The sequence below is a fragment of the Oncorhynchus kisutch genome, unplaced genomic scaffold (genome assembly GCF_002021735.2).
Source record: "Oncorhynchus kisutch isolate 150728-3 unplaced genomic scaffold, Okis_V2 scaffold3610, whole genome shotgun sequence".
Taxonomy (NCBI): domain Eukaryota; kingdom Metazoa; phylum Chordata; class Actinopteri; order Salmoniformes; family Salmonidae; genus Oncorhynchus; species Oncorhynchus kisutch.
In genome coordinates, this window is record NW_022265555.1 from 171,042 (window position 1) to 192,778 (window position 21,737).

The 21,737-nt window shown below is 43.6% G+C and overlaps 1 protein-coding gene across 1 annotated transcript in view; it reads left to right on the forward strand.

The window, feature by feature from the left end:
• Positions 1-3,054: 3,054 nt before the first annotated feature.
• LOC109883528 (collagen alpha-2(V) chain-like) overlaps positions 3,055-21,737 on the forward strand; it is a 46,947-nt gene continuing 28,264 nt past the window's right edge. Inside the window, 13 exon segments of the mRNA XM_031820728.1 lie at positions 3,055-3,352; positions 9,785-10,033; positions 10,264-10,482; positions 10,805-10,821; positions 11,069-11,101; positions 11,245-11,277; positions 11,701-11,754; positions 11,964-12,056; positions 12,474-12,551; positions 15,344-15,388; positions 15,500-15,553; positions 16,873-16,926; positions 21,465-21,518. Coding sequence (XP_031676588.1) covers positions 3,262-3,352; positions 9,785-10,033; positions 10,264-10,482; positions 10,805-10,821; positions 11,069-11,101; positions 11,245-11,277; positions 11,701-11,754; positions 11,964-12,056; positions 12,474-12,551; positions 15,344-15,388; positions 15,500-15,553; positions 16,873-16,926; positions 21,465-21,518 — 1,074 coding nt within the window. The 5' untranslated portion in view covers positions 3,055-3,261.

The following is a 21,737-nucleotide window of genomic DNA, read 5'->3' on the forward strand; positions in this document are numbered from 1 at the left end:
ACTGCTGGAAATTTAAGGCAGCAACAGGTAGACTGTAAGTGTCCGCTGTCCAGGCAAATGTGAATCCTTTAGTTTACACTATTAAATACATTTGTTCTCTTTTTCTTGGCTTTGGTGAGTTCACATTGGGAAGTTCTGCACAGGTGGACAGTTGTTCTGAATAGATGTCTCTCAAACAGGTAGAGTCATTCAGCTGTGCAGCTCAGGGCTAATGAATAATGGAGACACCATGTAAGGGGATATGGGGACAAGCTGTCCCATAACGTGATTGGACAGGTAGTTGCCTTCATTCTTCCTGTCATGTGACCAGTGACCTCACCAATGGGTTATGCAGTACTTCCTGTGCTACTCTGTCTTTGAGGCCCTAGATGTCTATCAATAATGCTGCCCTGAGCACTGAAAAGTGATATCAGTGTAAGTATCAATAGTTTAATTGTAGCTGGTTAGGGAATCTGATCAAATTTAAATGGATCAGGGTTACACAGCTTAAAGGAAAACTCCACCAAAAAGCTGTCTATTGGTGTGGTCCCAAATGTTGTTGATATAGTCCCAAATGTTTCGCATTAGACCACTGTGCCACTCGGGACTATATCAACAACGGACTCATGAAACAAATACCAGAGTAGCATGTGAAACATCTGGTTCCTGTGTTGTGAACTAGCATGACAAATAGCAAGAAGAGTGGTGGTCTTTGTGGTGTCTATGTTCAAATGTACATTTCTTGTGGTTGTGTCTGGTACCAATAATAGACTAGTCTACATGTTACAGGGAGTTGAATACTTCCCCACCCAAAAGGTCATACAGGATATGTTATGTTATGACCTTGTCTTCCTTGTAATTTAGCTGTTTGGCTGGGAAATGAAACGTAATGTTGTATATTTATGAGATTTTTTTCAAAAGTGGGAAATGGGTGTGGTTTCCACAGTGTAAACTATGTCTGTATTCACACTGGTCCATTAACACTGACCAGGAATAGAAGGTCCTTTCTAAAGGTCAGAATGACTACCCAGGTAGGCGATTACAGAGATAAGACAAGCAGGACACAAATATGTATTACTGTGCAAATGACCATATGGGGACATGGAATGAATAAACGTCTGTGAATGCCTTCACAATGTCAAGTAAATCCAGAGAAACTACTGGGGAGCCTTTTTTGTGAAGCTGGTGAGCGTTTCCAAGCCTTCTGCTGCAAAATGGCTGCCTTGACATCTCGGAATACATTACGTCCCGCTGGTGTGTTTGCTGGTGTTTTGATTTGTTTGGCGCGTCAGGTTTTGTTTGTGTAATCATTTTAATATCCTACCCTCCTCATTTTAATATCTTACCCTCCTCATTTTAATATCCTACCCTCCTCATTTTAATATCCTACCCTCCTCATTTTAATACAGACATTCATTGTCACGTCCTGACCTTAGTTCCTTTTTTATGTCTCTGTTTTAGTTTGGTCAGGGCGTGAGTTGGGGTGGGCATTCTATGTTTTGTAGTCTAGGTTTTGTATTTCTATGTGTTTGGCCTGGTATGGTTCCCAATCAGAGGCAGCTGGCAATCGTTGTCTCTGATTGAGAACCATACTTAGGTAGCCTGTTCCCACCTGTGTTTGTGGGTAGTTATTTTTCCGTTTCAGTGTTTGCGCCATTCGGGACTGTTTGGTTTTCATTTTGATTCTCTTGTTCTTTTGTATTCAGTCGAATTAAATTATATTTTGGATACATACCACGCTGCATTTTGGTCCTCTTCACCTTCTTCAACCCACGACAGCCATTACAGAACTACCCACCACAACCGGACCAAGCAGCGTGGTAACCAGGAGCAGAGGGTTCTGGACTCCTGGACATGGGAGGAGATTTTGGACGGAAAGTGACCCTGGGCACAGGCTGGGGAATATCGCCGCCCCCGGGGAGAGCTGAAGGCAGCCAAAGCCGAGAGGTGGCATTATGAGGAGTTAGCATGGCAGCGCAACAGGGACGAGAGGCAGCCCCAAAAATTTATTGGGGGGGGTCACACGGGGAGTGTGGCTAAGTCAGGTAGGAGACCTGAGCCAACTCCCCGTGCTTACCGTGCCGTGAGGCGCACGGTGTCCCCAGTGCGCAGGCATAGCCTGGTGCGCTACATCGCAGCGCCTCGTATCGGCCGGGCTAGAGTGGGCATTAGGCCAGGTGCTATGAAACCGGCTCAGCGCATCTGGTTTCCAGTGCATCACCTCGGCCCGGGGTATATGGCACCAGCCCTACGCACGGTGTCCCCAGTTCGCCAGCACAGCCCAGTGTGGTCTGTTCCACCCCGCAGCACTGGCCGGGCTACGGGGCACACCAGGCCTCCGGTGGCAGCCCCACGCACCAGGCTGTCTCTCCGTCTCCTCCCTCCAGGTGCTCCCTCCTGTCCAGCGCTGCCAGAGTCTCCCTCCTGTCCAGCGCTGCCAGAGTCTCCCTCCTGTTCAGTGCTGCCAGAGCCGCCCGTCTGTCCTGAGCTGCCAGAGCCGCCCGTCTGTCCTGAGCTGCCAGAGCCGCCCGTCTGTCCTGAGCTGCCAGAGCCGCCCGTCTGTCCTGAGCTGCCAGAGCCGCCCGTCTGTCCTGAGCTGCCAGAGCCGCCCGTCTGTCCTGAGCTGCCAGAGCCGCCCGTCTGTCCTGAGCTGCCAGAGCCGCCCGCCCGTTCTCTTGTACTTTTGTATTCAGTCTCATTAAATTATATTATGGATACATACCACGCTGGATTTTGGTCCTCCGATCCTTCCTACTACTCCTCCTCGTCAGAGCTCTAGGATGACACACATGACATCCTATATATAGGGCCTTTTACTGTTACTATAATGTCATCTGTAATCAGAAACGGATTCTATTTTCAGTAATCTGCTGAACGCTGGCTGTCTGAGACTGAGAGCACAGGAAAAAAGGAAGAAAATTAGAGGTTAGACAACCCTTTAAAAGAGGGAGTGAGAGAGAGGCGCGAGAGAGAGAGAAGTAGAGAGAGAGTGAGGCGGTGGGAGAGAGAGAAGAAGAGAGAGAGAGAGAGAGAGAGAGAGAGAGAGAGAGAGAGAGAGAGAGAGAGAGAGAGAGAGAGAGAGAGAGAGAGAGAGAGAGAGAGAGAGAGAGACTGTTTCTCTGGTCTAGTTCAGGCAGTTATTTTCTCTTCTCAAGGCTACCTGGATATTACTGGATGGTACTGTGCACTGCAACGCTAGCCTAGCTCTCTCATCCTCCTCTTCTCTCGTCTTCCTCTCTGCCCTGTACGTGTGTTGGGAAGGTGCCTGTCTCAGGTGCAGACATGGCCACCTCTGTGCTCTCCAGGATTATTCTATGTCTGGCTATATCTCTGTTTCCGGTATTGACAGTGACCAGCCAGGATGTCAACCTAGGTGAGTGGACGGGGCTGCACTGCATGACTTATGGTCCGACTGACAGATGATTGTGTTGATTGCTATTGCTTGTACTGAGTGATATGAATTGCTCATGTGTTTAACTTTTTGTTCTACATTTTTTTTATTGATTGATTTAATAGATTTAATAATTAGAAGTTGTAGGCTGCGTCAGGCGCAGACGACATTACAGATGTCACATTGAATTGAATAATTGATAAAACTGACCGTGTCCAAGAGAGAATTACATGGCTATCAAAACGTCATGCCAGGGTAAGCCTACACCAAACACAGACCAGGCTATCAAAACGTCATGCCAGGGTAAGCCTACACCAAACACACAATTCATTGGTATTTTTTGTAGAATTCACAATGTGGAAAATGAATGGCGGAAAAACCCTGTTTTTATGGGTATTATGATGCGTCCACTGTGGTGGACTGTTATGATCCTCTTCGGCAGGTAGATGGCAGGTGGTCAAAATTGACACATCACACACAATGCAATTTCAAAACTACAGTAAAATCAATTACTACTATATCAACCCTATCAACAGCACAGAGGTGCCCGTTTAGGAGTCGCCTCATCAAAGAATACCTCTAATCACACCTCTAATCACACCTCTAATCACACCTCTAATCACACCGACACACTATTTCTCAGATATTATTTAAGTGGCACCTTAAAGCTTTTCTCTGAAGACAGTTTTCAGGTAGCTTGGTAACCCGTTCCACAGAACTGCAGCAGAGTACAGGAATGACTGTTTTTCCATGGAGATCTTGAGTCTACAGGCAACACATTTTGTAAAAGTCCCTCTGGGAACAAAGGATTAGGGTTGCAGAGCTACCCGTAATATAACAAAGTTACTGGGATCTTCAGTGATCTATGGCAATCTATGGTAGCTTTGGTGATTTATACTTCAATACTAAAAAATATATATATTCATATATAATATATATTTTTTTATATCTGTGCCCATATTGTCCATGAGTTTCTAGTGGATAGACCACATGGTTCAAGAGAAAAGAGCATAATTAATGAAAAAAGCCTCTAACCAACTCTGCAACTCTTCCAACTATTGTCTTTTTTCACAACTGCCACCAGTTTGGCCACAAAACATTTACAACAAAGACATATTGACATAGTAAAATAAATACAAGTGTGTAAAAAGATGTAAATAATATTTCATGCTGAAACAACCCTCATTAAACACAAATTATATTCACTAAGGTTTATATTTCAGATGTTTTACAGTTTTGTCATTCCATTTTTTTATATATAAAGTCAACTTATTAGACATGTGAATGTATATATATATATATATATATATATATATATACTGTATATATACTGTATATATATTTTACATGTGATAAGCCACAAAAAGGCCCCTAGATGTCATCTGGTAAGATTCCATATATTCCTTGAAAGTTACCAACATTCTGTTAGTTTACTGGTAAAGTACTCGAAAGTTTAGAGTAATATACCCTACTGCTGCAACCCTTCTCAGGATAGATCAAGCATGTCAATGAGAGGATGCAACAATTTTATGCGTTTGATACTTTTATGGGCCTTAATGAACATCTATAGGTGGTGTATAAGCAACGTTCATATTTCCTTTCCTATCTTTCTATTTTTTTCTTTTCTTTTTCTTTCTTTTTTGTGTTCAGTTTGTGTTCAGTTTGTGTTCAGTTTGTGTTCAGTTTACACGCCTCAATATCACAATTATTTTCTCACAAATGAAATATAAAGTACTAAAATGTGTCTTATTGTTTTACTGTAGGAAGTGGTTTGTTTTATAAGTACCATGATACCTCTCACTCACAGCAGGTTCAGTCCAGTTTACAGGCCACCCAGTCTCTGGACCACGTTGGCCACGTAACCCTAACCCCCAAAAAACAGAAAATAAAATCAACACTTTAATGGATGCTATTTTCTCATTGTTCATATTGTAACTTTTTACAAGAGAGTAAATAAAGTGTTCAAATCAAACTAATGGGATAGGTTCTCTCAGAGATGTCTGGATACAAACACACAATCATGGATAGAATCCATATTTTTATTTGGTTTTTACAAGGCATGTCAGTTAGGAACAAATTCTTCTCTACAATAACAGCAACAAAAATACATCCCTCGTGTTAAAGTGGTGTTGTGTGCATGACTGGCTGGCTGGCTGACTGGCTGGCTGACTGGCTGGCTGACTGGCTGACTGGCTGGCTGACTGGCTGACTGGCTGGCTGACTGGCTGGCTGGCTGACTGGCTGGCTGGCTGGCTGACTGGCTGACTGGCTGGCTGACTGGCTGACTGGCTGACTGGCTGACTGGCTGGCTGGCTGGCTGACTGGCTGGCTGGCTGACTGGCTGGCTGACTGGCTGACTGGCTGGCTGACTGGCTGGCAGGGCTATTTCAGTGCAAGGCTGAATGAAGGGTTGTAGAGCGCCATGGCCATAATGATGTGGGGACGGACCAAAACAGGCCACTGATTTTGGTTAGGGGTTTGCCAGAGAGCGACCGAACACACCCAGTGAAACGATGAATGCTGGGTATGAATATGCTTCATACTGTCGGCATCCACAAAGCCCATATCACTTTAGGAGTATGCTGTCTTTGAACAGCGAAGATGGTTTCTCTCCTTGTCGTTTTGTGTCTGCTTGTGTAGCGACAGGTCAATCAGGTGATAAGTAGGCCTAACTTTACCTGCCACCTGGGCCCGGCTTTTTAAAAGTTATCTGTCCAGATTACATCCATCGGATAAGATGAAATGCATAGAAACAGAATGAATAGAACGGGAGTTCCCATTCAAGTCAATGATTCGTCCTATTCATTCGTTCTATTCATTCTATATCTATGTCTTTAATCCTATCCGATAGGTGAACTCCAGGTAGATAAGGCCCTGATGACTGGTGTTAGCTCAAACAAGCAACCTGAGTTCAAACCCAGTAGGTCACACCTGCTGCTCGGGGGTTTAGGCCTATGTTGCTATAGAAAACGTCTTAGTGTAAAAAGTCACAGGTATTGTGTAGTAAGGGTGCTGCTGAGGGGAGGACAGCTCACCTGGAAACCATGTGTTTGATGTATTTGATACCGTTCCACTGATTCCGCTCCAGTCATTACAACGAGCCCGTCCTCCCCAAGCCACCAACCTTTTGTGGTGCATTGTTTGAGCAGATTAACGCTACAGTGAAAAAGACATGAAAACCATACTTTTCAAAATGTTCCCCCATGTTCTTTAGCTGTAACACAGTATACTATTGGACAATATGTGATAGTGCTTGATAATATAACACCAAGATCACTTTCACCTGACTTCACAGCTGAGCAGCACAGTGTCATGAAGGTCAGTGTGTAGTGGGAAGTTATAGCAGGCGGCCATATTGGATAATTAACTGAAGAGGAACAGTGTTTTGGTCCATGTGCAAACCACAAATGGATTCAATTTACAGTAACCACAGGCCTCACTTTTATAGTGATCAACACTCTGAATATAATGGGTTTAATAAGAACACCCTGGTTGGTGAAGTCAATATACATATTATTGATTCATTTACATTATTCACTTGGGTACAGCTGACTTAATAATGTTACACCATTTTGTAAATGGAAGTTGGTTCATATGATGAAGCGTTTAGATTCCATGGCTGTGGAGTTAGCTGGGTGTGGCCTCTCATGGCTGGCCCAGAAATACAGCCCAGCCACAGGCACATGCTAAGCATAACCTATAATATAGGCTGCTGTGGTTTTCCCTGAAATAACTCCTGCTTTTGAAAAGTAGCTTCTCTCTTGGGGAGAAGCTCGCCCACATAATGAGTACTTAGAAGTTATGTTTTTCATATAAAACTGGCTAACTTTATAAAAGTGAGATTCCGCAAGGATACTACATATAGTACTGCAGCAGGTGGTCAGTGTTTCTCCTAGTTTCACTCCCTTAGTTTCCAACAGAGGCCCCACCACCCCGCCTAGATAATGCCATGGGAGGTGCTTGGGTTGTTTCTTGCTTCCAGGCAGCATCTGTATTGGAGCGATGTTTCCCCGATTCACAGATGAATTGTGAAAAGAGCTTCTGTTCTGTGTCATCGTGCTTGTGTATCATCTTCCTCTTATCATCAGGGAATGATCTCAGGGATCTCATTGAAGTGGGAAGAGCAACGTAGGCACCTATTTATAAAGGTACAAAATAACATCAAGCCCAGAACCTGAATGGAAAGTCTGATTTCTTAGTCTATATTACTGGTTTGGACTTACATGACGTCACTGTCTTACTCAGTACTTATGTCGACTATATTTAGATGTAGGCCTAGAATTTACAACTTCAAATGACAAGTGGGGAGATGTAATTTTGCTAAGTAACGTAATGATTTATAATGACGAACTTCCTATTTTGTCATAGAAAATTGTGAAATTGCTCTTATGGTCAGCAATCGTCCTACGCAACTACATCCTTGGTGTGAGCTTCTTCCAACACTCAGAATTACACATGGGAGGAAAAACAGTTAACAATGAAGAGCTTCACTGAAAATGATAGAAACATAAAGAGTAGGTCATAAAGAGTAGGTATGAGTATGTCCTGACCTACTCATAAAGAGTAGGTCATAAAGAGTAGTTATGAGTATGTCCTGACCTACTCATAAAGAGTAGGTCATAAAGAGTAGGTATGAGTATGTCCTGACCTACTCATAAAGAGTGGGTCATAAAGAGTAGGTATGAGTATGTCCTGACCTACTCATAAAGAGTAGGTCATAAAGAGTAGGTATGAGTATGTCCTGACCTACTCATAAAGAGTAGGTCATAAAGAGTAGGTATGAGTATGTCCTGACCTACTCAAAAAGAGTGGGTTATAAAGAGTAGGTCATAAAGAGTAGGTATGAGTATGTCCTGACCTACTCAAAAAGAGTGGGTTATAAAGAGTAGGTTATAAAGAGTAGGTATGAGTATGTCCTGACCTACTCAAAAAGAGTAGGTCATAAAGAGTAGGTATGAGTATGTCCTGACCTACTCAAAAAGAGTAGGTTATAAAGAGTAGGTATGAGTATGTCCTGACCTACTCAAAAGAGTAGGTCATAAAGAGTAGGTATGAGTATGTCCTGACCTACTCATAAAGAGTGGGCTATAAAGAGTAGGTATGAGTATGCCCTGACCTACTCATAAAGAGTAGGTCATAAAGAGTAGGTATGAGTATGTCCTGACCTACTCATAAAGAGTGGGCTATAAAGAGTAGGTATGAGTATGTCCTGACCTACTCATAAAGAGTAGGTCATAAAGAGTAGGTATGAGTATGTCCTGACCTACTCATAAAGAGTAGGTCATAAAGAGTAGGTATGAGTATGTCCTGACCTACTCATAAAGAGTAGGTCATAAAGAGTAGGTATGAGTATGTCCTGACCTACTCAAAAAGAGTGGGTTATAAAGAGTAGGTTATAAAGAGTAGGTATGAGTATGTCCTGACCTACTCAAAAAGAGTAGGTCATAAAGAGTAGGTATGAGTATGTCCTGACCTACTCAAAAAGAGTAGGTTATAAAGAGTAGGTATGAGTATGTCCTGACCTACTCAAAAAGAGTAGGTCATAAAGAGTAGGTATGAGTATGTCCTGACCTACTCATAAAGAGTGGGCTATAAAGAGTAGGTATGAGTATGCCCTGACCTACTCATAAAGAGTAGGTCATAAAGAGTAGGTATGAGTATGTCCTGACCTACTCATAAAGAGTGGGCTATAAAGAGTAGGTATGAGTATGTCCTGACCTACTCATAAAGAGTAGGTCATAAAGAGTAGGTATGAGTATGTCCTGACCTACTCATAAAGAGTAGATCATAAAGAGTAGGTATAAGTATGTCCTGACCTACTCATAAAGAGTAGGTCATAAAGAGTAGGTATGAGTATGTCCTGACCTACTCATAAAGAGTGGGTTATAAAGAGTAGGTCAGGACATTCTATCCTGTTAATGTGTTACATTCTTCATAAAAACCCTAAACTGAACACTTCACACATTGGCGAGTTCATGGCAAGTGAGCTATACTTGATTGAACAGAATTTTGGACGTGTTCCTAAACACAATGACACCAACACCACATTGTCCACATTATAGTAAATGTGAGATGGTCCCACTCTGGGACAGTGTTCTCTCTCTTCAGTCTGCCACCTAGTGGCCATAGAAGAAACACACAATTTACAAGGCTAATAATTTAGTCAAATGGACACTCATCAGGTCACATGGTCCTTAAAAACTCTCATCCCTCATCAGGCCTCCTAAACATCCCCTTGATTCTATTTGCCAGAAATGATCATTCATGCTTTTTGTCATCTCTGAAAATCCCAGAAACATGGTGGTGTTGTTTCCTGGTGTTATTGTAGAGGGTTATTCTACCTCTTACCTCATATGGGTTGAGGACATAACATGTAAAGATATGTGTGTAAATGCTGTTTACTTGCTGTGGCAGGGAACGAAGACAGCTGTGCCGAAAACGGCAAAGTCTACAGCAACAACGAGATTTGGAACCCGGAGCCATGTAAGATCTGTGTGTGTGACCTGGGGACTATTACCTGTGAGGACATCCGATGTGAAGACCTAGCCTGTAAGGAAACCAGCACCCCTGAGGGAGAATGTTGCCCTGTGTGTTCTGAGGCCGCAGGAACCCAGGGCCAGCAGGCTACTACCTGGGATAATCTGCTACCAAAGATCAAAACGGGTGACTACATTCTCACCACATTACATTGATCCATGTTTTACAGTTTCAAGTGCCCACTAAGAGAATTATTCCTCATGGTCATGATGGAATGGTGTTCGATTAATGGTGTTGTTACATTTCTTACAACATTCTCATTTCAGACTCTCTACATCCTCTCAGTTCTCTCAGTATTTTCTAATAGGACCTACGTCTGATTCATATTCTGTTCTTCAATCTCCATGACTCAGTAGACGAGAAGAAGGATGAGACCTGCAGGGACAACGGGCAGGTGTACGCCCACAATGACATGTGGACCCCAGAGCCGTGCAAGGTGTGTGTGTGTGACAGTGGAACCACCATCTGTGAGGAGGTGCAGTGTGAGATGGTGGGGAACTGTGAGAAGGTGACCATCCCTGAGGGAGAGTGCTGCCCCGTGTGTGACAGCTTCTCCAGCGCTAACAGGAGGATAGGTGAGATATATATGTATATATACATACATGCTTAAACATATATATGAATTATATGTCTAAAGGGCGCGGCTCACATGTCTACATCATTACCTCAGATGAACTGTGACTGCAAGGTGTTGCATGGAAACCCAAGTGTGAAACGTAGCGATTAACTTTGGATTCCCTGGAGGTGTCTCACTGACTGATGATAAGAGGGGAAAACATACTAGATTTCATAGTGTTTCAACATATAACACAGTATCAAGTCATTGAAGATCACATGTCAAATTAAGGATGAAAGATCTACGTTAAAATCTGATTTCTTCCTTTCCCTTCCTCAAAGAAATGATGGCGTTCAAGGTGAGTAATGATAAAAGATATTCTCAATCTTCCGTTTTCCAATTTTTACTTGGACACACCCCTGAATATTAGCCTGAGTGCCCGTCTGTTTGTGTTGTCACGCCAGCTCCTTGTCACTCATTGTCATACACGTATTTGGCTTGACAATGAGCAATGGGGTTGGTAAGAGCACAAACAGATCTGGAACCAGGCTACCTGAATAGCTGAGCTGATTGTCACATTGTTATGTGATGCATTTGATTTCCAGGGTCAGAAAGGCGAACCTGGTGATATCCCTTACGTAAGTCTGTGTTCATACCTCTCAGAGACAGCGCATCTGTTAATTAACAATTAATGTGACTGTTGACACCTATTATGACAACTGTTATCAAAAACATCATACTGTCACTTTTATAAGTGTTTTTGTTTGTTTTTTGTTTCCAGGTCGTGGGGCCAGTAGGTCAACCCGGACCAATGGTGAGCACTCTGTAGACATTATTATTTGACATGATTATGTTAGAAGTTTCTCTTACGGGTCATCGTTATGGATGGAATTGAATCAATGGAACTGTACCAAAGACATCAAACACATGGATACAATGTGTTTGACTCCATTCCATTGATTCTATTCCAACCATTACAATGAGCCCGTCCTCTTATAGCTCCTCCCACCAGCCTCCTCTGGTATACTGTATAGAAGTTTGGCTGGCCACTCCCCTCCTAATTTTCAGTCAGATTCCCTTTACCACACTAGATGGTACTATAGAGTGTCAGTAAGGAGGGTTAGCTGATGCTACTACTGCGGTCTCTGTCCACAGCTACAGTGGGAAGACACTACTGCTAGTGTAAAATATCATGTGAAGTGATGATGTTTTCTTGTTATCTGTGTCAATGTTTCAGGGTCCTCCCGGAGCTCAGGGGAGCAGAGGATACACTGGTTTCAAGGGCAGAAAAGTATGTCTAACACCATGACATTTACATCTAGAGAAGCGTGTTACAATACTGCGATTCAATGTGACCGAGGACCAACAAACTATCCTGAGATAACTCACTGCTCTTCAGTACCTTCATATGTTGAATCTGGTAGACATGTCAAATCATCTCTGTAGTAGTGACGTTCAATACTGTCACTCATGTGTTTGCATATGTTTCCTCAAATCCAGGGTTTACAGGGCCCAGCAGGCTTCGACGGGGAACCAGGAGTCCCAGGGAACCCTGGTGAGCCAGGATCCCCCGGCCAGCCCTCACACCCTGGGGTGAGTTTGTCCGTCTGTCTCCCCAGCCCGACACTTCACTGGTGCAGTCTGTAACCTTCATTTCTGGTCAGAAGTGATTTCCCTCCCTACACTTGTTAGTAAACTGACTGAGAGGGTTGGTTCTGGAAAAAATTCTGCCATTTTGTATTTTGTTTAGCTTTTTGGACGAATGTACTTGCTGTACCTGAAATAATTTTCACCCCAAAACGTCAAGTAAGTAACATGAAGAGACTTGGGGGCTTGTAGGGATAGCTCAGAGCTTCCAAACCTGTTCTATCCCTCTTCTCATTGTACCTGTCCAGTTGAGGGGGGGGGGACACTGCACCTATTCTCTTCATACGGAGTCTGTGGTCACCAGTGAAGAACTTCCACACCGTGGTGATAATGAATGAATGACCGTCCTCCTCTCCCCCCCAGGGTCAGCTGGTCTCTCAAATGGCAGCAGGCTTCGGTGAGAAATCAGCTGGGATGATGGGAATGATATCTGGCAACAGGGTGAGTTACTATTAAATCACCTGGGATGATGGGAATGATATCTGGCAACAGGGTGAGCTACTATTAAATCACCTGGGATGATGGGGATGATATCTGGCAACAGGGTGAGTTTCTATTAAATCACCTGGGATGATGGGAATGATATCTGGCAACAGGGTGAGCTACTATTAAATCAGCTGGGATGATGGGGATGATATCTGGCAACAGGGTGAGTTACTATTAAATCACCTGGGATGATGGGGATGATATCTGACAACAGGGTGAGTTACTATTAAATCACCTGGGATGATGGGGATGATATCTGGCAACAGGGTGAGTTACTATTAAATCACCTGGGATGATGGGGATGATATCTGGCAACAGGGTGAGTTACTATTAAATCACCTGGGATGATGGGAATGATATCTGGCAACAGGGTGAGTTACTATTAAATCACCTGGGATGATGGGGATGATATCTGGCAACAGGGTGAGCTACTATTAAATCACCTGGGATGATGGGGATGATATCTGGCAACAGGGTGAGCTACTATTAAATCAGCTGGGATGATGGGGATGATATCTGGCAACAGGGTGAGTTACTATTAAATCACCTGGGATGATGGGGATGATATCTGGCAACAGGGTGAGTTACTATTAAATCACCTGGGATGATGGGGATGATATCTGGCAACAGGGTGAGTTACTATTAAATCACCTGGGATGATGGGAATGATATCTGGCAACAGGGTGAGTTACTATTAAATCACCTGGGATGATGGGGATGATATCTGGCAACAGGGTGAGCTACTATTAAATCACCTGGGATGATGGGGAGGATATCTGGCAACAGGGTGAGCTACTATTAAATCATCTGGGATGATGGGGATGATATCTGGCAACAGGGTGAGCTACTATTAAATCACCTGGGATGATGGGGATGATATCTGGCAACAGGGTGAGTTACTATTAAATCACCTGGGATGATGGGGATGATATCTGGCAACAGGGTGAGTAACTATTAAATCACCTGGGATGATGGGAATGATATCTGGCAACAGGGTGAGTTACTATTAAATCACCTGGGATGATGGGGATGATATCTGGCAACAGGGTGAGTTACTATTAAATCACCTGGGATGATGGGGATGATATCTGGCAACAGGGTGAGTTACTATTAAATCACCTGGGATGATGGGGATGATATCTGGCAACAGGGTGAGTTACTATTAAATCACCTGGGATGATGGGGATGATATCTGGCAACAGGGTGAGTTACTATTAAATCACCTGGGATGATGGGGATGATATCTGGCAACAGGGTGAGTTACTATTAAATCAGCTGGGATGATGGGAATGATATCTGGCAACAGGGTGAGTTACTATTAAATCACCTGGGATGATGGGGATGATATCTGGCAACAGGGTGAGCTACTATTAAATCACCTGGGATGATGGGGAGGATATCTGGCAACAGGGTGAGCTACTATTAAATCACCTGGGATGATGGGGATGATATCTGGCAACAGGGTGAGCTACTATTAAATCACCTGGGATGATGGGGATGATATCTGGCAACAGGGTGAGCTACTATTAAATCACCTGGGATGATGGAATGATATCTGGCAACAGGGTGAGCTACTATTAAATCACCTGGGAGGATGGGGGTGATATCTGGCAACAGGGTGAGCTACTATTAAATCACCTGGGATGATGGGGATGATATCTGGCAACAGGGTGAGTTACTATTAAATCACCTGGGATGATGGGGATGATATATGGCAACAGGGTGAGCTACTATTAAATCACCTGGGATGATGGGGACGATATCTGGCAACAGGGTGAGTTACTATTAAATCACCTGGGATGATGGGAATGATATCTGGCAACAGGGTGAGCTACTATTAAATCACCTGGGATGATGGGGATGATATCTGGCAACAGGGTGAGCTACTATTAAATCACCTGGGATGATGGGGATGATATCTGGCAACAGGGTGAGCTACTATTAAATCACCTGGGATGATGGGGATGATATCTGGCAACAGGGTGAGCTACTATTAAATCACCTGGGATGATGGGAATGATATCTGGCAACAGGGTGAGCTACTATTAAATCACCTGGGATGATGGGGATGATATCTGGCAACAGGGTGAGCTACTATTAAATTACCTGGGATGATGGGGATGATATCTGGCAACAGGGTGAGTTACTATTAAATATGCTGTCCTCTACAAAAAAGTCCCAAACAAACCTCATTGCATGGTAGTCCTTGCTAAGTGTGTGTGTCCATGGGCAGTAGATTGTAAACAAGGAAAGACATACTGTAGAGTATTAACCACGGGAGGCTGGTGTTACCTTAATTTGGGAGGACAGGCTCGTGTTGATGGCTGGAGCGGAATTAGTTTCACGGTTTCCATGGTTTCCATGTGTTTCCGTGTGTTTGATGCCATTCCATTTGCTCCCTTCCAGAGATTATTATGAGCCGTCCTCCCCTCAGCTGCATCCTGTCTAATACATTGTCTTTGGCGGGCTTGATTGAATGACAGTTCATTTAGGTTTGTGCCTATATTACTCATTACTCTGTCTCTGTTTTTATTTATTTATTTTATTAATCCGTTATTTTACCAGGTAAGTTGACTGAGAACACATTCTCATTTGCAGCAACGACCTAGTTACAGGGGAGAGGAGGGGGAGGAATGAATGTAAACTGGGGATTATTAGGTGACCGTGATGGTTTGATGGCCAGATTGGGAATTTAGCCAGGACACCAGGGTTAACACCCCTGTATGTTGTCTCCATGTATATTTTAGGGTGAGGCAGGACCAAGAGGGCCTCCTGGACAGTCCGGTCAACCAGTAAGTCAAAGATGGCTGACTATATCTACCTTTCAGACATCAATTCTTAATGGAGATCATTTCTGTAAGTAAACAGAATGTGATCATTTCCTTTTCCTCCCTGTCTCGTAGGGCTCTACAGGGGGGCAGGGGGCCCCAGGAGACGTTGGAGACCCTGGATCCATGGTAAGAACCATGCATAATCTCTGCATCAGTCATCTCTCTGATGCTTTTTTGACTGGGTTTGAATCCTGGTCACCTACATACTTGAAGACTGTTAGCCCATTGAGCTAAAGCCTAGGCATTAGCACAGGGAGCTAACTCAACAAAAAAAGGGCCTAAGCCATTGTTCCCCAACTGGCGGCCCACGGAAATCAGAAATCGGTTCCAAAGTATTTGCGTGCATAATATAGAGTTAAACAGGTTGTGATCGCATTAAACAGGTTGTGATCACATTAAACAGTTTGTGATCACATTAAACAGGTTGTGATCGCATTAAACAGGTTGTGATCGCATTAAACAGGTTGTGATCGCATTCAAATGTAAACAAGGTGAGAAATTATCTGTTTGGGCTTCTTGATGTCAATTTGTAGTCTACAAATGATTTGTAATTATGTTCCTGACCATCCGCTCAATAAAAAATCAGACCGCGGCTGAGTCAACTGACTAATCTTCCTGGTTTAGGCATTATCTCAGGGAGCTAACACAGTCTTCAGTTCTCAGGCAAAGTTATCATCATCACACCAGCTTCAATCGCTGAACTACCTACGCTACCAATCACACACTGTCTTGAGGTGTTACACCAAGATCTACCAATCACACACTGTCTTGATGTATTACACCAAGATCGACCAATCACACACTGTCTTGAGGTGTTACACCAAGATCTACCAATCACACACTGTCTTGAGGTGTTACACCAAGATCTACCAATCACACACTGTCTTGAGGTGTTACACCAAGATCTACCAATCACACACTGTCTTGAGGTGTTACACCAAGATCTACCAATCACACACTGTCTTGATGTATTACACCAAGATCTACCAATCACACACTGTCTTGACGTGTTACACCAAGATCTACCAATCACACTGTCTTGAGGTGTTACACCAAGATCTACCAATCACACACTGTCTTGAGGTGTTACACCAAGATCTACCAATCACACACTGTCTTGAGGTGTTACACCAACATCTACCAATCACACACTGTCTTGAGGTGTTACACCAAGATCTACCAATCACACACTGTCTTGAGGTGTTACACCAAGATCTACCAATCACACACTGTCTTGAGGTGTTACACCAAGATCTACCAATCACACACTGTCTTGAGGTGTTACACCAAGATCTACCAATCACACACTGTCTTGATGTATTACACCAATATCTACCAATCACACACTGTCTTGCGGTGATTTACCAATCCCAGTCTGTCTTGAGGTGTTACACCAGAGCTATATGTTGTATTGACTGTGTGTGATTGGACATGTTTTTATACAGGGTGGCTTTGGTTACAGAGGACCTGAGGGCCCACCAGGAAAACCAGGACTAGATGTAAGTACTCTACACTCCAACAGACATCGGCCGTGTCCCTATTCCCTATATAGTGCAATACTTTTGACCAGGACCCATAGGGCCAGTGGTGAGGAACAATCCGCATTAGATATGACGTCGTCTGAGTATGAATGAGCCTAGTATGTTGATATTGGTTGCTTTCTGCATATGTTCCTTCATAGTATGTAGTAAGATTAGTGCAGAGTTTTTCCTAGCCACCGTGCTTCTGCATTGCTTGCTGTTTGGGGTTAAAAGGCTGGGTTTCTGTACAGCACTGTGACATCTGCTGATGGAAAGAGCTTTATAAATACATTTGATTGATAGGCGCCGGTTGTGTCTAACTCTGCCCTAACATGCCATGTTGTGTCATTAACTCGTTTAATAACTTTTATCGGAGATGGTAGAACGCCAAGTTAAACCTCTTGGCTATTAGAGAACACGAAACTGCCTAACACACCTTTGTTCAGGATTATACAACTGGTGGTAATGCCTTTGAAGCTGGTGTTTGTGTTACGGTTTTCTTGCGGTGAAGGAGAGGCAGACCAAAATGCAGCGTGGTTACTTTGATTAATGGTTCTTTAATAAAGAAACTACACATGAACAAACTAACAAAACAAGAACCGTGAAAACCTAAACAGCCTATCTGGTACAAACAAACACAGAGACAGGAACAATCACCCACAAAACACTCAAAGAATATGGCTGCCTAAATATGGTTCCCAATCAGAGACAACGATAAACACCTGCCTCTGATTGAGAACCACTTCAGGCAACCATAGACTTTTCTAGATAACCCCACTATACCACAATCCCAATACCTACAAAAAAAACAAGACAAAACACACCACATAATTAACCCATGTCACACCCTGGCCTGACCAAAATAATAAAGAAAACACAAAATACTAAGACCAGGGCGTGACAGTTTGGAGGATATATTGGCTTGGTTCGAAGGCCCGAGGCGAACCATGGCAACATGTCCTCCAAACACCAGTTTCTCGGGCATGTCACTTAAGCGAACCCAACATGGAGACTTAGATTTTATTTTTTAACCTTTGTTCTACATCAAACTTTACTACATTGAACATTTAGGCTTACACACCTATCCAGAATCAGTTTCACATTATGTTGGAGTGCTGTTTGTTTACCTTTCTGAAGTGCTGTTCATCTGTTGAACCCATACAAAAAAAGATTGCAGTCAGAGTACAGTATAACTGCAGTACACTGTAATATACACTGTACACTGTCCTACAATCTAAGCTAGATGCCCTCAATCTGTCACGACTTCCACCGAAGTCGGTCCCTCTCCTTGTTCGGGCGGCGTTCGGCGGTCAACGTCACCGGTCTTCTAGCCATCGCCGATCCACCTTTCATTTTCCATTTGTTGTGTCTTCTCACACACCTGGTTTCAACTCCATCATTACATGTTGTGTATTTAACACTCTGTTCCCCCCCATGTCCTTGTCCGGAATTGTTTATTGTAGTGCTTGTGCACGTTATGCTGGTGTGTAACTGGTTTTGTTTACCCATTGATTTATTGTTCTGTTTACGGTGGTTTTGTTTATTAAACTGTGCCGTTGTAAATCAGTTTTTACTCTCCTGCGCCTGACTTCTCTGCCGCCAGTACGCAATCTCACTCAAATCCTCAAGGAATCCACCAGGTACAACCCTAAATCTGTAAACATGGGCACCCTTATAGATAATATCCTGACCAACTTGCCCTCCAAATACAACTCTGCTGTTTTCAGTCAGGGTCTCAGCGATCACTGCCTCATTGCCTGCATCCGCTATGGGTCCGCGGTCAAACAACCACCCCTCATCACTGTTAAACGCTCCCTAAAACACTTCTGCGAGTAGGCCATTCTAATCGACCTGACTCAGGTATCCTCAGGTATCCTGGAAGGATATTGACCTCATCAGTCGAGGATGTCTGGTCATTCTTTAAAAGTAATTTCCTCACCATCTTAAATAAGCATGCCCCTTTCAAAAAATGTAAAACTAAGAACAGATATAGCCCTTGGTTCACTCCAGACCTGACTGCCCTTGACCAGCACAAAAACATCCTGTGGCGGACTGCAATAGCATCAAATAGTCCCCACGATATGCAACTGTTCAGGGAAGTCAGGAACCAATACACGCAGTCAGTCAGGAAACAGAAATTTGCACCCTGTAGCTCTAACTCCAAAAAGTTTTAGGACACTGTAAAGTCCATGGAGAACAAGAGCACCTCCTCTTGTTCTCCATTGACTTTACAATGTCCCAAAACTTTTTGGGACTTTCTGCCCACTGCACTGAGGCTAGGTAACATGGTCACCACCGATAAATCTATGATAATCGAACATTTCAATAAGCATTTCTCTACGGCTGGTCATGGTTTCCTCCTGGCTACCCCAACCCCGGACAACAGCAGCTACTTGCCCGAGCCTCCCCAGCTTCTCCTTCACCCAAATCCAGGTAGCAGATGTTCTGAAAGAGCTGCAAAACCTGGACCCGTACAAATCAGCTGGGCTTGACAATCAGGACCCTCTCTTTCTAAAACTATCCGCTGCCATTGCACAACCTACAGTGCCTTGCGAAAGTATTCGGCCCCCTTGAACTTTGCGACCTTTTGCCACATTTCAGGCTTCAAACATAAAGATATAAAACTGTATTTTTTTGTGAAGAATCAACAACAAGTGGGACACAATCATGAAGTGGATGACATTTATTGGATATTTCAAACTTTTTTAACAAATCAAAAACTGAAAAATTGGGCGTGCAAAATTATTCAGCCCCCTTAAGTTAATACTTTGTAGCGCCACCTTTTGCTGCGATTACAGCTGTAAGTCGCTTGGGGTATGTCTCTATCAGTTTTGCACATCGAGAGACTGAATTTTTTCCCCATTCCTCCTTGCAAAACAGCTCAAGCTCAGTGTCCCACTTGTTGTTGATTCTTCACAAAAAAAATACAGTTTTATATCTTTATGTTTGAAGCCTGAAATGTGGCAAAAGGTCGCAAAGTTCAAGGGGGCCGAATACTTTCGCAAGGCACTGTATATTACCAGTCTGTCGGGGTCATCCCCCTCTTCAAAGGGGGTGACACTCTAGACCCAAACTGTTATAGACCTATATACATCCTGCCCTGCCTCTCTAAAGTCTTCGAAAGCCAAGTTAATAAACAGATCACTGACCATTTCAAATCCCACCGTACATTCTCTGCTGTGCAATCCAGTTTCCGAGCTGGTCACAGGTGCACCACAGCCACGCTCAAGGTACTAAACAATATCATAACCACCATCGATAAAATACAGTACTGTGCAGCCGTCTTCATCGACCTGGCCAAGGCTTTCGACTCTGTCAATAACCACATTCTTATCGGCAGACTCAATAGCCTTGGTTTTTCAAATGACTGCCTTGCGTGGTTCACCAACTACTTCACAGACAAGAGTTCAGCGTGTCAAATCGGAGTGCCTGTTGTCCGGACCTCTGGCAGTCTCTATGGGGGTACCACAGGGTTCAATTCTCGGGCTGACTCTTTTCTCTGTATATATCGGTCTGGCTGCAGGTGATTCCCTGATCCACCTCTACGCAGACGACACCATTCTGTATACATCTGGCCCTTCTTTGGACACTGTGTTAACTAACCTCCAAACGAGCTTCAATGCCATACAACACTCCTTCCGTGGCCTCCAACTGCTCTTAAACTCTAGTAAAACCAAATGCATGCTTTTCAACCGTTCGCTACCCTCACCCGCCCGCCCGACTAGCATCACTACCCTGGACGGTTCTGACCTAGAATATGTTGGCAACTACAAATACCTAGATGTCTGGCTAGACTGTAAACTCTCCTTCCAGACTCATATCAAACATCTCCAATCCAAAATCAAATCTAAAATTGGCTTTCTTTTTCGCAGCAAAGCCTCCTTCACTCACGCCACCAAACTTACCCTAGTAAAACTGACTATCCTACCGATCCTCTACTTCCGCGACGTGATCTACAAAATAGCTTCCAATACTCTACTCTGCAAACTGGATGTAGTCTATCACAGTGCCATCTGTTTTGTTACCAAAGCGCCTTATACCACCCACCACTGCGACCTGTATGCTCTAGTCGGCTGGCTCTCTCTACATATTCGTGGCAAGACCACTGGCTCCAGGTCATCTATAAGTCTATGCTAGGTAAAGCTCCGCCTTATCTCAGTTCACTGGTCACGATAACAACACCCCCCCGTAGCACACGTTCCAGCAGGTATATCTCACTGATCATCCCCAAAGCCATCACCTCCTTTGGCCACCTTTCCTTCCAGTTCTCTGCTGCCAGTGACTGGAACGAATTGCAAAACTGCAGTTATTCTGCAATCACTGCATCCAAAATAACACTGTTGACTGCAGTTACTTCACTTTTACTGCAGTTTCAAAACCACAATTTTTTTGTTGTAAGGGAAATGCTGTTTGTCTATATCTGAGAGTGAAAATTACAACTATTTGTTACCTACCTGTACTGTAATGTCTTCTAGCAGCTGAGAATGCTATGTGAATGTGATGTTTTCCCTTCACAGGGAGAATCTGGCCCAACCGGAATAGATGGAGATAAAGGAGCCGTTGGATCTGCCGTAAGTAACAAACTGTCTTTCAACTGAAACCAACTATCTGTCAGCCTTCAAACAACCAATGATCTGCATGAAATATTTTTCCCAGTCACTGCAGATCAAATGAGTTAAAACACAATTAATTACACACTTCTTTTATGATAGACATTTCAAGATTTTGATTATACCACTTACAACAATTCCATATGATTAGATTGAGTTGTATGACTGTGGATGGATGTG